This window comes from Prionailurus bengalensis, chromosome C1 (genome assembly GCF_016509475.1).
Source record: "Prionailurus bengalensis isolate Pbe53 chromosome C1, Fcat_Pben_1.1_paternal_pri, whole genome shotgun sequence".
Taxonomy (NCBI): Eukaryota; Metazoa; Chordata; class Mammalia; order Carnivora; family Felidae; genus Prionailurus; species Prionailurus bengalensis.
In genome coordinates, this window is record NC_057345.1 from 27,953,184 (window position 1) to 27,969,025 (window position 15,842).

Below are 15,842 nucleotides of genomic sequence, written 5' to 3' on the forward strand. Positions count from 1 at the left end.
GGTGGGATGGGACTCTGCCTGTGGGCCCGGATTCCGGAATCCAGCTGTGCGCCAGAGGAGGGGCTGGGCGGGCCTGCTTTCGAGCCCTGACCCCTCCCAGTTGGCCCCACAGTCCGCTCAGAAGGACTCACTGGAACGCACCTCTGCTCAGACACGAAGTCCGTAGCCCAGCTCAGGCACACACGGTTAACATTGGGGCGAATAGTGCCTTGGTGTCGGGGTCCCGGGGCCTGATGTGTGCGTGCGTGTTTGTGTGTGAGTGATTGCCATGATGCATGATCACAGAGCATTTGTAGGGATGGGGGCAAAGCGTGCCCACGCCTTCGGCGGGAAGGAATGCATCTGTGAGGAAGGAATGCCAGTGATAACTTGTTCTTTGTGCGTGAGGCTGTGAGGTGGTGGAGTGTGTGTTTTTGCAGTCTGTGAACTGAATGCAAGCATGTGTGCTGAGGTGTTGGGTGGGTAGATGGAGGTGGTCAGCCGGGTGAAAGAGTCGAGGAGGGTCTCAACCCTGGGGCCCCCTGCACGGCAGGAGCCTGGGGGATCTTGGGGGCAGGAGTAACGGAGGGAGACTGACTCACTGAGAATGCAGTTTTCATTGGTCACTTCATCTCTTAACCGGTCCCCAGAGAGAGGCTGGGGATCCTGTGTCCTGTCGTCCCCCACGGGCTTTCTGGCAGGACTGGGGGTCCCGGAAGGTGGGGATCCATGCGCAACAGCACTGAGGAAGCTGTGGGGGGTGGGGCCTCCATAGCACCGCAGGCAGGGGCAGTTCCAACGTCCTGGGGCAGCTCTGAGTTCACGCCCCTGACCAGTACTCAGAGTGCCTCGCAGTGGGAGCGGGACGGGTCAGTAATAGTGCATACGACCCAGGGTGCCTGTGGCCGTGGAGCTGGGCCCCAGCGTGCCAGTACCCAGCAGATCCGGCTGGCCGGTGCGCCAAATCTCCCTCAGGATCCGCTCGCGCTCCTCCAGGCGCTGCGCCCGCTCCAGCTCCTCCGCCGACGTGAAGACGTTGACGCTCAGGGGCCCGTCGGGTTCGGCGGACAGCTCTGGGCCTGGGAGCGTGTCGTCGGGGCCCAGCCTCGTCACCGTGTCCTCTTCGTCCTCATCGTCGTCCTCCGGCTCCAGGGTGCTGCTGCGGGGGTCCCGGCGCGGAGCAGGGGCCCGGGGCCGCGGGCGGGGCGCACAGGAGATGCTGATGACTAGTAGGCACAGCGTTAGCAGCAGGCCAAAGCAGACTCCCAGCACGAAGTAGAGGCCAAAGCTCTCGGGGTTAGCTGGGGGTCAGAGGGCAGAAGTCATGCAGGAGCCCTGACTCCCCATTCCATTTAGGGGAGCTCCCCCCGCTTCTAAGTTTGGGGGCCAAGGACAGTACTCCTTATTTGAGAGAGTAGGTAGCCGCCCTCGGGCGGGGGTGGGGGGCAGGGAGGTGGGGAGGGAAGGGGTGGAGTGGGGCCTCAGAGGGGCAGGGAGGGGCCCATGCCCCCCGGGGCCCGCCCTCACCGCGGATGTGTGCGTAGGCCGCCAGGCTGTTGCTGAGCAACTCCATGTCCCTTCGGGGGGCGTCCATGCTGCGCTCCGGGGGTGGAAGGGCAGCCCCCCGGCCAGCCTGCGAGGTTAGCAAGGTCAGATCCCAATCCCCAGCCTAGAGCTGCCCCTACCCCGCTTCCTCCGGGCAGCTCCTCCCTGGAAGAGCAGCCCTAGGGCCCACCTTGGCGACAGCAGCTCCCTAACTTCGTTACAGACCTCGGCCCGGCCTGGGGGACCCTTTCCCAGGGCGCAGACGCCCCTCTAACTGGAGGGGTCAGGGGAGTGGGCCGCAGAAGACTCCGCCCCCTCGTCGGGTCTCCAAATGAGGCCCGGCTTCGCCGTCCCGGCAGTGGGATGGAGGAGAGAGACGCGAGCGCCTTCCCCACTCCCAGGGCGGGCTCCCGGCAGGGGAAGCCGCCTCCCTCTCCCGTCCAGCCCGCCCCGCGGGGACCCACCGGCCCGGAGGCCCCGGCTCACTCACCGTCAGCGCCCCGCTTCCCCGCTGCCGGCCCCGGCGCGTCCGGCCGCCGCATACACCCTGGACCCGGCCGCTGCCGCCCCGTCCGGTCCCGGCCGCCCCGCCTGCCCCTCTCGGCTCCCAGGCCGCGGCAGCGCGGGCCGGACACGGGCCGATGGACCAGCCGGCGGAAAGTTTCCTCCGAGGAAAGAGGCGGGGCGGGGCGGGGCGGGGGGAGGCGGGGAGGAAAAGGGCCGGGAGAGGAAGGGGAGAGGAGCGAGCGACTGGGAGGAGGGGGAGCGAGGCCCGCGGGGCCGCCGGCTCCCCCACAGGAAACCGCTGGGGAGGCCGGTGGCAGCGTCCCGCCCCCAAGCTACCAATAACAACAATAATAGTAGGATGAAGTTCTGCCTGGGTGCCAGGCAGTGCGTGAGTGCCCTTTACGATAGTCTAACAATCCTAGAACGTGAGTACCATTGTCGCCACTTGGCAGATGAGTAAACTGAGTCGCGGAGTGGTTGAATAATTTTACCAAATGGTCAGGATTTGAATCCACTGCTCTCTGCCTCTAGAGCCCCGGGCTCTTAACCCCTCCTCTACACCTTGCTCTTCCTCCCAGGAGGCCCCCTCACCCAGGGAAGATTGCTCCTTTTCTCCAGTCCTCCCCCAGATTTTCAACTTACAACGGAGGGGGCTCTAATGCCCTCCTCCCAGGGCCCAGGCTGGGTGAGTGTGTCCAGCTGGCAGAGATCTTGTCACACAGGGTTAATGAATGTTGGAGTCCGGCTGGGAGCCAGGCGCAGGCCGGCCTTGCAGAGCCCAGCCTGGAACTTCTGGCCCCCTGTGCCCTTCACAAGAGCAGGAGGCAGCGAAGTGACGTGTTTCGCTCCCGGATAAACCTGCCGATGCGGGATGCGGCCGCATCCATGCCCGCCTGGGCGCAGGGCTCGAGGGTACCATGTGTTGTGTGATCCGCGTGTGCGGCCTGAGGCTTCTTCCTGCTCAGACTCTCAGCCCCCCCTGCTGGGCCCCCCTTCCTGTGTTGGGGCTTGGGGTGAGGGGGAGGCCTTCTTGGCGGGAGCCTCAGAGAGGAGGAGGGAAGGAAGGGGGAGAGGAAATTGCAGACATAGCTGAAGGCTCTGCCTGAGGCCTGTGGGCCAGTGACCCCCCTCTCTGTCCAGGCTGGAGACCCCCCACTCCCAGTCCTGAGCCTGGGTTCAAGCAGAGGGCAGATCTAGATGGAGAAAGGGAAGACTGGCCCCCATGGGGGTGGGAAAGGACTCCTGGGTGTTTTGCGTATGTGCGCGGAGGCATTTCTGCCCATATCTGTATGTGTGCACGTCCATTTTCGTGTTGTCTCTGAGCATTTGTGTGGGTGTGGGTACGGCTGTGGATAAATCCATACAGCCACTCATCAGCAGATGCTAACTGAGGGCATCTGCCTAGGACCTCCTAGTAATGGGGGTTCGGCCATAAACAGAACACAAATGTCTGCCCTCATGGAAAGGACATTACAAACATTACATGATAAAGGTAGCCTGGGTGTTAAGGCTCAGAGGGTGGTGGAGAACACCTGGAGGGCACTGGAGGCGAGGCCTGAATCCTGCCACTGCGGGATCTTGGTTGGGGGGGGGGGGGGAGAGTGTCTGGGCAGGAGTGGGGGCCAGCTCTGAGGCAGGAGTGTCTTGGGGTGCAGTGGAGGGTGCTCGGACTTTACCGTCAGTGTGGTGGGGAACCCTGAGAGTCTCAGGGGAGCGTCACGGGTCCTGACGTACTTTGGAGAGACCCCCGTGGGCGCTCAGTGTAGCATGGGCCGCGACAGGGAGAGCAGTGAGCGACTGCGGCCATCTGATCAAACAGCGCCCCGGGGCTTGGCTCGGAAGTCCCCCTGGAGGAGGTGAGGGCATCACCTTCAAGCGGTCTTCCGTCTTCAGAAGACTTTCAACAATTCCCGCCTTGGACGTGGACGTGAGGGAAAATGTGGGGGGACGGCTTGATGTTGGGCCTGAACACCTGACGGCGCTTCTGTGCGGAGCAGGTTTGGGGCAGAGCTTCAGGCTAGATTGTTAGATACGCGATGTCCCCCCACATACCCAGGGGAGGTGGCAGACGGGGGAAGCCGCCAGGGGTCTGGGCGGACGCGCAGTTGAGGGCCCTCAACACCTAAGATGGATTGGACACGCCGGGAGCGGCTGGGATCACCTCTGGGGCCGGGAGGGAAGAGTAAGCCGCCGAAGCCTGAGCTCGGATGCCGCAACCTCGAGGGCTCTCGCGGAGGAGTCGGCGAGAGACGGGTGAGGTGGGAGGAGGAGTCGGCCCGGACGAGGACAAGGGCGGCCGTGCCACACTGAGCAGAGAGGCGAGGGTGAGGCCAGAATCTAGCCACTGGCTGTGGTACCGGTGGGTTTCCACGGGTGCAGCGAGCTGCGGAATGCCTCCCACCCGAGCGAACAGTGGCGCGTGCTGCGGCGGTGCTTCCGCGACCCCCCTTGAGGATGCTGTGCCTCCGATTGTGCCTCCCTTTGCACCTGTGTCTTCGTGGGGCTCCACGTGCGTGCCCCCCCCCCCCCCCGCCGGACCTATGAGGGCGGCATCGGATCGGGGTACGCTGTGTTAAGCCGTGAGCGTGCTATGCGGACCTCTGGGGATTGCTCCCTGCAGACACAGGTGTCTGTAGCTGGACTGGTGTGTGACTTGTGTGTTTGGAGTGGGTCAGGCGTGACTCGGCCCTGGGGAAGCAGGCGGCCAGGCTGGAGCAGAGTGAGGGTTGAGCCGGTTCCTGGGCCCAGAGCGCCGCCTTCCCTAGGCGGGGGTTGCGTGTTCCCAGGCTCGGCTGGGTGGGAGAAGCAGCAGCCCGGCCCTGGAAAGGTTCAAAAGCGGCTGAGGGCTGCTCGGGGCGGCCCCGGGGGATGTGCCCAAAGGCCATCCATCCCCACAGCCCTCATGCCCTCCTGGCCACCTGCCTATCTGCTTTTCGGCCTGCCTCGTGCTGCCCGCCAGCCTGGCCGCGGGTCTGCCCAGCCGCCTGCTTTCCTGTTGTGCTGCCCGGGTCTCTGCGCATGTATCACGGCCTGGCGTGCCTCCCGTCGGTCCACCTGACTTTCCGCCCTGTCTGCCGGCCTCTGACCTGAGGCCTGCCCCCCTGCCCGCTTGCGGGCTGCCTCTCTGCTTTCCTGTCAGCCTGTGACACTTGAAATTTGTCACCTTGGGAGGCACAGTGATCCTAAGATGAAACACAGGAAAGACAGGTCTTTTTTTTTTCATGTTTATTTTGAGAGAGAAAGAGAGGGCACGTGTGTGCACACAGAAGGGGCAGAGAGAGGGGGAGAGAGAGAATCCCTTGCAGGCTCCTCACTGTTAGCACAGAGCCTGACACGGGGCTCGAGTTCCCGGATCTGTGAGATCATAACCTGAGCCGACTGAAATCGAGAGTCGGATGCTTAACTGACCGAGCCACCCAGGCGCCCCAAGACAGGTCTTGATGGGAGGTCAGGGGACTGAGAGAAACAGACCTCTGGGAGGGATCTCAGGGGGGCTGGCGTTTTCAAAGCCCCACGCGAGACACGACCCTGCCCCCTTCCCCAGTGGCCGAGCTGGGGATTGGCCTCAGCAGCTCTATTCCTGACACTGGGGCCTCCCCACTGAGGGGTTCAGGAGCTGATTAGGTCTCAGACGGAGGAGAGAAGGTGACCAACCAATGGCTTCCTCAAACCCGCCCAGCCCTCGGAACACCCTGTAGCCCTGGGACAGCTGCCGGGCAGAGGGCACAGTGGAGTTTGCACAATGAACAGTAACAGTTATGGGTACGAGTGCCCTCCCGGTAGCTGGTACTTGGCGAAGTGCTATGTGCACGTTCACCTTCAGATCCCCCGGTAACCGTGTGTAGTTTGTAGCATGATTCCCATTGTACAGAGGAGGAAAGTGAGGCTCAGGTCAAGCACGTGTGTGTGGTCATGTGGCTGTCAGGGGTGGGGTCTGGACGTGAACTTCGGAGCCCAAGCTCCCAACCAGCCTTCCACGGGGCGGTTTTAGGTCACGGTTCTCCACCCAGTCAGGCCCAAAGCCGCCTTTTCACCATATTTTATGTTGCTGCTTTTATGCCCCTGAAACGAAACTTATGGCTAATATACCCACCTCCACATCTAATTAAAAATACAACGTAATAAAAACGAAAGGTAATGATCTGTGTTTGTGACAGGTCAATTGCCGGGCAGGTGACAGCTCTGAGGCACTGGGACATTGCGGTGGTGTCACGGAAACGGTGAAGGGCTCTTGGTAAAGTTCTGAACAAGACCGAGTACCGATTTCCTCCACTTTTACACAGGGGTTGCGTTCCCAGAAGATTCAGTGTATGTTATGTGTCTGCCAGTCCTTTGTGTTTATGTATAAGAGGGAGTTAGATTCTTGGCTCTGGTCATTGTAAACAACTTTTCACTCATGTGCAGGATGTGGAATCTGCCTGCCTTGTGGGGCTGTCTCCGCATCCCCCCCCCAATGCCAGCAGCACCCCTGTCATTCTGATAAGCTCCCCCCAACTCCCTCGCCCCCACACAGATGCACAGCAAGGAGTCCTGCCCTCATGGAGCTCAGCGTTTGAGGAGGGAAGACAGATATAACTAATAATCCGATATAGGATCTGATACGAGGCTGTGATAAGCCCAGTGGAGAAACACAGAGCAGGGTGAGGGGTTAGAGAAGGCCACATGTTCAGGAACAGTCTCTCTGAGGAGGTGACATTTTGAGCAGAGGGAAGCCAGGGAAGGGACCATGTAAGTATCTGGGGCAAGAGGCTTCCAGAAGTAATAGCCTATACAAAGGCCCTGAGGTGGAACCGTCCTTTGGGATCAGCAAGGAGCCCAGTGTGGCTGGCACAGGGAGTGAGGAGGGGTGGGGGGCCGACAAGTTAGAGGGAGGCCAGGCGTTGAGCCCTGTGGTGTGGAGCTAAGACACAGACATCTGGATGTTATCCTGCATGGGATGGAAGCCATCAGAGGTGTCAGCAGGAGGGGGACAAAATCGGACTTCCCAAAGGCTCATTCTGGCTGCCGTGTGGCCCTTGGGCTGTTGTAGGGGCAGGGTGGGAGCGGGGAGAGCAGGAAGCAACAGGAGGGGCTGGGAGAAGTGGTCAGATTCTGCCTGGCTGGTGACAGGATTAGCAGTGGGTTAGGACTGCAGGAGGGGCAAGAAGTCAAGGCAAGGCTGGTTTTGGAACCTGAGCAACTGAGCCACCGAGACTCCATTCCCGCCTTTCCCCACCTCAGAGAGCTGGGCAGCTCCAGTCTGCCTTCCCTGATACGCTGGAGACCGCGAGGTAGCTAAAGCTGATAGAAACTTCTCAGTTCTTGTCGGACTTCTCAGGAGCAGAGGAGGCTGTTGATCGCCGCCCCCCCCCCCCCACACCTTTCTGGTACCTTCCCCTTCTGTGGCTTCCAGGGCTCACAATAAAAATGGAGGAGCCATCTGATAAGTTTAGATCAACGAACCAACAGTTCTGGTGCGCGAGCTGCACGCCAAGCCAGTTCTAGGTGTGGGGGACACGCTAGTCAGCAAAACAGAGTCCCTGCCTGTGTCGGTGAGTGGAAAGCCTGATCCATGCGTGTGCGCAGGAGACACCTGTTCACGGAACTGAGGCTGATCAGGTCGGGGGACAGAAAGGAGGCGGACACGGGGACGAGGCCCAGGCGCGGCCGCCGGCAGAGCCAGAGTGCGGCAATGGCGCGCTGGGGGCGGGCGTGCCTTCTGGCCGAGCATCCGGACAGCTCGACAGCCAAGTTATGGGTCAGGTGAGATGGGGGAAATGTGTGTAGAGTTGGGAGTGACCAGGGAGGTGGGGGCCACTTGGCTGCCGGGTGGGCGTGGTGGAGGGTAGGGGCGAGGGGCTGGAGGCGGCTCTGAGTACCTGTAGAGACCCAGGGCCTTCTCACTCTTGCCGTGTGGATGCTTGACTGGGAGGGGGCTCCTCGGCGTGGAGCTCTGCTCCTCTCGTGTGCGGGTTCCCCAACATAGAAATGCGTCTTCCGGGGCACTGTGGTGTGCCGAGGGAGGGGCCGGCCTACCTCCAGCGTCACCGCTCCGTGCTCCATCCGCAGAGTCTAAATTAGACAAAGGAAGGAAGGAAAGAAGAAAGGAAGGAAGGAAGCCCCGTGGCTTCCTATGGAAGGGAGCGAGGGGGGAGGGCAGTGCAGGAAAAGGCCTGCCTGGCCCTTCTTACCCCAGTTGCCCTGGATGGGCCTGTGGGCGCATGGGCAGTCTGGCTGGCCAGGTCCCCCCGACCCCAGATGGTCGCTCCCACATCACTACTCTGTGAGCCGCGGCCGCTCCGGGCTGCCTCCTGCCTGCACCGGTCCTGAGCAGGCCAAGCAGGGAGAGCCCCCTGGGGCACTCGGTGGGGGTGCGCACTAGTGGGTCGCAGACCGCCTGGGGAGTTCCGGTCCCCCATCCAGGCGGTGGCGCTGGTTGGGCGACTGGGGGTAGGGTGCTGTTCTGGGTTGGAGGGGGGGGCAGAGATGCAGGAAGCCCGCTCTGCCTGGCTGGGGGGGGGGGGGAGGGGGGCGGGGAGCACAGACACACAGGTGAGAAGGGAAAGAACAGCAGACAGTACAGGCCACACCGGCTCCAGGTCAGGAAGTTTTATTGCTGACATGCAGGAAGAGTCCCCGTGTAGTACAAAAATATGTCTTTATACAAACTTTTTTGTGACTTTTTCTGTTTTGTTTTCTGTCTTTACGACAGGACCTCCCCTTGTGTGATGCCCAGTGAGGGCCGGCCCAGCCTCCTCCTGTTTGCTTTGACACAAACCCAATCAGACACGTGAGCTGACCCGGAGGCCCAGCCGGTCTGATAAGGCCCTGCAGACCCGGAGGGTATTGCTTTGAAGAGGAGGGGAGAGCCGACACGTGGCCAGAAGGCCCGGAGGGTCTGGGCAGGGGCCCAGCTGAGACCCTCACAGGAGGACAGTCCCAGGGGCTGGGAGCCCTAGGCCAGACTGCATTTCTGCTCCCTTGGGAGACTTTTTGAAATAAATATAGAAAAGAGGACATCCCCTGCCCCTGCAGCACAACGCCCTGGCTCTCAGCCGCTGGCCAGCCGATAGAGGCAGGGCTTCGTGCTCAGGGGGAGTAAGTGCTGGGCTCAGGCGGGCTCCCACAGACCCACTGAGGCAGAGGCATGAGGCGCCCAAGTGCTGGGATGGGGGCATGGGGAGGAAGGGGCATGGGCGGCCCTGCTACTGCTGGCAAGAGGTGGCCCCATTTTTTCCAGATGGGGAAACTGAGGCACAAGGAGGTTTGGGAACTTGCCCAAGTCACTCACAGTGAGTCAGCTTTTGGGGGGGGGGCGGCTCACACTCTGGGAAACAAGGTCACACAGGCCGCGGTCACCTCCCCATTGGGGAACGAGAACAGACAGGAAGGACCTGAGGGGCCCAGGGCTGCCTGGAAGTGCACACTCAGCCTTCCCGGGGGTGCCTGGAGGGGGTAGGCCAGAGGAGGGGTCTTTGCTTGGCCCTGGGCAAGGCCAAGTCCAGTGAGGGAGAGCGGGAGGGAAGGGCATTCTGGTGAGAACAGTGTTCTGGCAAGACGGGCATCCACTTCAAAATCTCGGCTCAAAAAGGGCAACAGGCCTGTTCTCAAGCCAGGCAGACCCCCCAGGCCCTGCAGCTCTCCCCACAAGCCCCACGGCCCACATGAAGGGGCCTGGCCAGGGTCTGCTGGGAGAGACACCCCATCCGTTATGGGGGAAGAACAGGAGGGGAGATGTCCCCACCGCTCAGCGAACACAGAGGGGTGTGGGGAGCAAGAGGGCGTGCGGGCAGGGCCCGTCTGTCCGCGGCCAGCTCGGCACGCCCCTCCCCGACCGCCCACCAGGCACCCCTTTCACATCTGTCAACGTCACCTCGGTACCACGGTGAGGGGTGCAGAAGGAAACCAGGGTTAACGCGAGGGTGTACAGCACCTCAGAGAAGCTACTGAGATGGGAGAAAGAGAACCAAGTCTAGAAAGGCCTCCCCATCACCAGAAACAGGAGGGACCGGTGGGCTGGAGCTGGGGGGGCCGGCAAGAAGGGGCTTCTGAGCCTGGGGGATGAGGAGGGGGCCCATCTGTGGGCGGTGGATTCCCTGCTGTCCAGCCAGGTGGGGGGGGGGCGGGGAGTGGCCATGGGCGGAGCCACCTAGAGATGGGAGAGAAGTTGGTTTCAGTACAAAAATAAATATATCTGAATTCTGCTTAAGATGAGGTGAAGGTTTTCCAAAGCTTGGACTGAGGGGCCTGGGGTCAGAAGGGGAGGGATGGAAACAGACTGGGGGTGGGGGGGCCGGGGAGGGCGGTGGGGAGTGGGCGTTCGTTTTGGGAGCCAGCAGCGAGCTGCGCCTTCAGCTTATTTGTCTGTGGGGGGACAGCCGCCCCGGCCGGGCCGCTGGGCGGTGGGCGGGCTCCCTCCTCCTCCCTCTCACTCAGTCCAGAGACAGCATGGTTAAAGAGCCAGAGGTAGATTAAAACGTCATGATTAAAAGCAGATTAGTTATCTAGGCTTCTCAGATTAAAAAACCAAACAATCAAGCAATCATTCCCAAGGTAGCTTCGTGGTACCTCTGCTGACCCCCTGTGTGACCTGCGCTGTCCCTGCCCCGTCCCCGCCGCGGCCTGGGAGAGAGTTCGGGCCGCCTGCCGGGGGGCCGGGAAGAGGTTGGCGGGTGGTGCTGGCGCCCTGCCCGAGGGGGCTACTTGCGCAGGTAGCGCTGCGCCAGGATGGCCGCGTCCAAGGGGTTCATGGGCTGTGCGTCGTGGCCCAGCCGCCGCACGGGGGGCACGCTGCCGAACTGCCGCTTGGGCACCCAGCTCCGGGCCTCGTGTACGGAGCTCTTCTCCTCGGCCAGCAGCAGCTGCTGCCGCATGTAGTTCTCAAACTCATACTGGGAGCACTCCTCGGTCACCTTCGCCTTCGGGCAGAGACAGAGAGAGAGAGAGAGAGAGAGAGAGAGAGAGAGAGAGGTGGAGGGGGAGAGAAGAGTGGGGAGCCTGTGTTAGGTGACTCGGCTCCAGAGGCTGCCCTCCCCAGGCAGCAGCCCCTTGGACTGCGTCTGGCCGGGTGGCCCGCAGTTTGGGTCCCCGAAGCCCTCCACCCAGCCTGGACCTAGCCTGCTGGCCGTCCTGGGGGTCGCCCCAGCTGAAGCACAGGGCTGGGGTATGAGCCGGATTCCCCCCCACCCCACCCCGATCCTAACCCACTGACCTTGGGAGAGGTCGCATTACCTTCCTCAGCTGTGAAGAGGGGCAGGAGTCCCCCCTCAGAGGCGGTCTCAAGAGGCCGGGGGGGTGGGGGGCCCATACAAGTCAAGTGCTAAGAGGGGTCTGGGGCTGGGGGCTCACCACCTGGGTGAGCCTGGAGCACCCAGGCAGACGGTAGCAAACCGAAGTGGTCCGTCCCCATGCTGGTCATCACACGGGGAGGGCAGGGCTCTGGACTGGAACTTGGGGTCAAGTCTCAGCTCCACTACTTCTTTTTTTTTTTTTAATTTTTTTTTTCAATGTTTATTTATTTTTGGGACAGAGAGAGACAGAGCATGAACGGGGGAGGGGCAGAGAGAGAGGGAGACACAGAATCGGAAACAGGCTCCAGGCTCTGAGCCATCAGCCCAGAGCCCGATGCGGGGCTCGAACTCACGGACCGCGAGATTGTGACCTGGCTGAAGTCGGACGCTTAACCGACTGCGCCACCCAGGCGCCCCTCAGCTCCACTACTTCTGAGCTGTGTGACTGGGAAGATTAGTTCACCTCTCTGAACCTCAGTTTCCTCTTTCGTGAAAGGAGGATAAGGACACGGGCCACCCGGGCCTGTGGGGACGACCCACTGGAATGCACTGGGGGCGGTGGCACCTAGGCGGGGCAGGGCCTGCGACTCTCTCCTCAAGGGTCAGTGGGCTCCCGACTCTCTCCTCAAGGGTCAGTGGGCTCCCGTGCTGTCCCAGGAGGCTCCTCCTGCAGTGGGGGGAGGGGGGGAGGGGCCTTACGGCAGCCCTCCCAGGGCTCACCGAGCCCTGCCCTCCAGGGGGCACCCTAAGATCACCTGCCAGCGGCTGTCTAGGGCCCTGGTTTCTGCCCCCACCCCAGGCCCGGCACTTTCTCCAGTGCAGGGAGCAGGAAATGAAAGAAAACTGGGAGAAAATGAATCATCTGGAAAGGGAAGAGCAGAAAGGCTGAAAGAGAGAGAGACTCTGTGAGTCAGAGGCAGAGAAATGTGGCTGTTTAAAGGGCCAGCACACAGCAGGGCCAGAGCTTGGGCAGCAAGAGGAAGCTGAGAGAGGGCCAGGCGGGGCCCCCACCTCCACTGCCCCACGGCGCTCTTGCACGGCTGCCAACCGAGCCGGATGCAAGGCAGGCCCCAGGCAGCTCAGACCGAGGACCTAAGTGTCCTTTTCCTACGTCAAAGGATGAGGCTGAGGCCACGGAGGCCTTGTGGCCTGCCGGGAGCTGCCATCTCTGCCCCGGCCATGCCTGTCCTCCCGGGACGCTGGTCCCTTGGGACTGGGTAATGGCCCATCTGGCCTTCCCGACTCACCTCCTGGGAGCTGTCTGCATTGCTCATCTGGTCGTCGATGTCCGGAACCACTTGCAAAGGCCCGCTCAGAGATGACAAGGACTGCCTACAGGGGACAGACGAGTCGGGCTGGCCGCGGGCAGCCCTGGCCCCTGCTCCCCAGGCCCGCTGGCCGGAGCCCAGAAAGGCCAGGTCCCCACTGCTCTGAGACAGACCTGGGGGGATCACAGCTCAGCAAGTTCTTGACATGAATGACCTGTTCCCAAGCCTCAGTTTTCTCATCCAATAATGGGGGAACATCTCTACGTCACAGGCTGTCAGATAATGCCAATCCCACAGTTGGTATTAACTGGCATGCAGGAGATGCTCGACCCTGAGTTCTGCCGGCACACTTCCAATCTTGCCCATGGGGAAAATCTGGAAACCTGACTCTGTCTGGCAAAGAAGCAGGCTCAACCTCAGGCTGCTTTTCCGAACGGGATGGGCAGTGCCTAAGGCCGGGCAGAACCCAGCCTTCCACCTGGCCCAGCACCTGCCCGCTTACCACGATGCGATGATGGCACTGAGGGCCTCCAGGACATCGGCCGCGGCGAGGCGCTGCTGAGGGTCAAGGACCAGCAGTTTCCGGATGAGACACACGGTGTTCTCAGAAACCCGCCCGTCCCTGATGTGGCAGAGGGAGAGGGCTCAGGCGGTGCAGGCTGGTGCTGGGTCTCTGTGACCCACGACTCCAAGTCTCACTTTGTTGTTCCCGTCCCTCAAGCCTGAGGGCTGGGCCTCCCTCCCCTCCCCAGGGAGCAGGACTCACTCAGGGATGGTGTACTCGGCGGCCTTGATCTTGCGGAAGAGCTCCTGTGGGATGCTGTCGTAGAAGGGGAACTGGCCGTAAAGCATGGTGAAGAGCACCACGCCCAGGGCCCACATGTCGCTTGGCTTGCCCCGGTACGGCCGGCCTGTGGGGCACATGGACACGCACACGCTCAGCCCACAGCCGGGGAAGAGCTAAGTGCTGGGATTCCCTCAGCCTACCGGCCACCTGCCTGAAATCCCACCCATGGGACCCCTCTACCTTGTCACTCTCCCCCTCTACCTCCACGCAGGCTGATGCCCCACCTTGGAGTGACTCCCGGAAGAGAAGGGATTACATTGGGCCTTGCGAAGGCCACCCACCTGCACACCGGCCCTGCTCTGCCAGGCTGTGAGCTCCTGGGGGCTGGGCCTGGGTCTGTGGCCCCAGCGCCCAGCAAAGCAGCTCACAGAGCAGGTGGCCGGTAGTGTGTGTAGAACAAAGAGCTACCCGGTTCGGGACCAGTTAGCCATCCCACCCCAATCACTATCCCCTCACCCCAAAGCACTTAGCCCAATCTGTAAGGATCCCCTCCCTCATCTTCCCCACTAGAAGGAGGTAAGTTCTCAGATGCAGGCGCCTCTCTGCTTGGCTCACCGCTGAGCCCCGGTGCCTAGCACGGACCCAAATATTTTGCTAAAGGAATGAATATCTAGTTAACTCTCTGTGCTAGTTTCCGTCCCTGCAAAATAGAAGGGAGCAGACATTTAACTGAGCATCCACATTGTAACAGCATTGGAAGAGACGCTTTTATTTCATTATGTCTCCATCAAACTCCACGAATTAGATATTGTCTCTATTTTTCCAGAACGAGGCATGGGGATGTCACTTGTCCAAGGCCACACGACCGGCCACAGAAGCCCTGCTCCTCCCTCTTTCGGGGCAAGCCATCCACGCACCCACCTGTGCTCAAGCTCCTCCCGTGCCAGTCACTGCCTGACCTGTTCCCGCAAACAAAACAGAACCGAGGCCTTTCAAAGTTCCCCACCCGCCTGGTCCTTGGACAGCATTCTGTCTGGCACAGCAGCTGACTCGGCGGCAGCCCAGACCCCAGAATGTGACTCAGCCCCCCAAGGGCATGGAAGAAATGCTGCCAGGCGCCTCAGTGTCACCTCCTGGGTACCAGGCAGCTTCTGGACATCCAGGATCCCTGGATGGTCCTGAAGTTGCCTGGGTGGCCACAGACACCTTTGGGATAGGAGATACTGGTTCTGAAGGTCTCTCCAGGCCCACTGAGAGTCAAGCGGCTTAACTAATGGGCGTCTATGGCACCTGTGCACACAAGTGTTGTTCCACGGGCCTCCTTCATCTAGTCTGTTCCTTCGTCTGCAAAATGGGACAGGAAGCCGGCCTCACAGGGCCACCTGGGGAGTGAGCGTCTCTTTGCCCTGGCTGGTGCGGCAGGCAGTTTTGTGGGGATGAGCCTCTGCCACGCTTTCTCCAAGGCTGTGTCACCCCGGCCCTGCCGAAGAGCAGCCTGCTCTTGTGCACACAGAAGAGAAGTGGCTGACCTTGACCTCGGCTCTGAGCCCAGAGGGCAGGACATGTAAGTAACTAATCTTCCTGCTCCATCCTCTTAACCACACGAGGAGGGGAGGCGGCGATGCGTTCTGCTTTTAACCCACGAGGAGAAGGGGGCTGAAAGCCGGGTCTCTGGTCTCTGGTCCAGGGCTCTCTCTGAAGCACTGGGCTCCTGTTTTATCCTCCAAGACTGGCATGAATCCGGAAGGGCCAGAGACAGGCCACCAGCAGCTACAGGCAGTATCTGCACACGCTAGCCTGGCATCGCTGAGCAGGCCTGGCCAAGGGCCTCTTGCCCCTTCTGGGGGCCCCTTCTGCCCCCAGCCCACACAGTCACAGGCCCCACGTCACAGGCCCGGTTCATCGTCCTGGCTCTGCCACCCACAGGGATGAGCTGGGGAGTCTCGAGGAGGGCGTCCGGGCTGGGCCGGTCCCCAGGGATTTGGGGTGCACCTGTGGTGCCTGGATCCCTCTAGCAGGGCCACAGTGACTCCAACCCAAAGCCCGAGGTCCTGGAGAGTGGCAGCGCTGCCCGGGAGGGGCCTGGCATTGCAGCAGAGGCCTCAGCTGGGGGAGGCCTCCAAGGTGTTGCAAATGCTCTGGCGGGTTACAGCAGCCTGCTCCCCTCAAGGACGTGATGGCCTGGGAAGGGGCAGCTCTGTTACCGCAAGGAGGGGTATGTGCGTGCGTGCCGGGTATGACGGCCCCGGAGGCAACCTCGGAAGCTCCGTGTGGAATGGATGGGAACTGATGTGGAGCCCTTGGTTCCCTAAGGTTCAGAGACGCGATGTGGCAAAGGACGCAGGGGAAAGGAAAGAAAGCCCAGTCGGACATGGGCTTGGGCAGGAGGCGGCCCCGGGCTGGAGCCTCAGTTCTCCCGTTTACCATTAGCTCTGATTTTGGGCAAGAGATTTGATCTCTCCTAGCCTTTGCTCATCTGTAAAAAAA

The 15,842-nt window shown here is 61.5% G+C and overlaps 2 protein-coding genes across 4 annotated transcripts in view; both read right to left on the reverse strand.

Moving 5' to 3' along the window:
* Positions 1-577: 577 nt before the first annotated feature.
* Positions 578-2,582, reverse strand: EVA1B (eva-1 homolog B). Its single transcript, XM_043574502.1, has 3 exons — positions 2,015-2,582; positions 1,507-1,612; positions 578-1,280 (listed from the first exon to the last, which is right to left on the reverse strand). The coding sequence occupies exons 2-3, from the start codon at positions 1,571-1,573 to the stop codon at positions 850-852; spliced, it is 498 nt and encodes a 165-aa protein (XP_043430437.1). The 5' UTR covers positions 1,574-1,612; positions 2,015-2,582; the 3' UTR covers positions 578-849.
* A 6,022-nt stretch (positions 2,583-8,604) lies between these two features.
* STK40 (serine/threonine kinase 40) overlaps positions 8,605-15,842 on the reverse strand; it is a 40,306-nt gene continuing 33,068 nt past the window's right edge. For all 3 annotated transcript variants that reach the window (XM_043574498.1, XM_043574499.1, XM_043574500.1), the window contains exons 8-11: positions 13,335-13,479; positions 13,071-13,190; positions 12,548-12,632; positions 8,605-10,928 (exon numbers count right to left, since the gene is read on the reverse strand). In XM_043574498.1, coding sequence (XP_043430433.1) covers positions 10,710-10,928; positions 12,548-12,632; positions 13,071-13,190; positions 13,335-13,479 — 569 coding nt within the window. In that variant the 3' untranslated portion in view covers positions 8,605-10,709. The remainder of the gene's footprint in view (positions 10,929-12,547; positions 12,633-13,070; positions 13,191-13,334; positions 13,480-15,842) is intronic.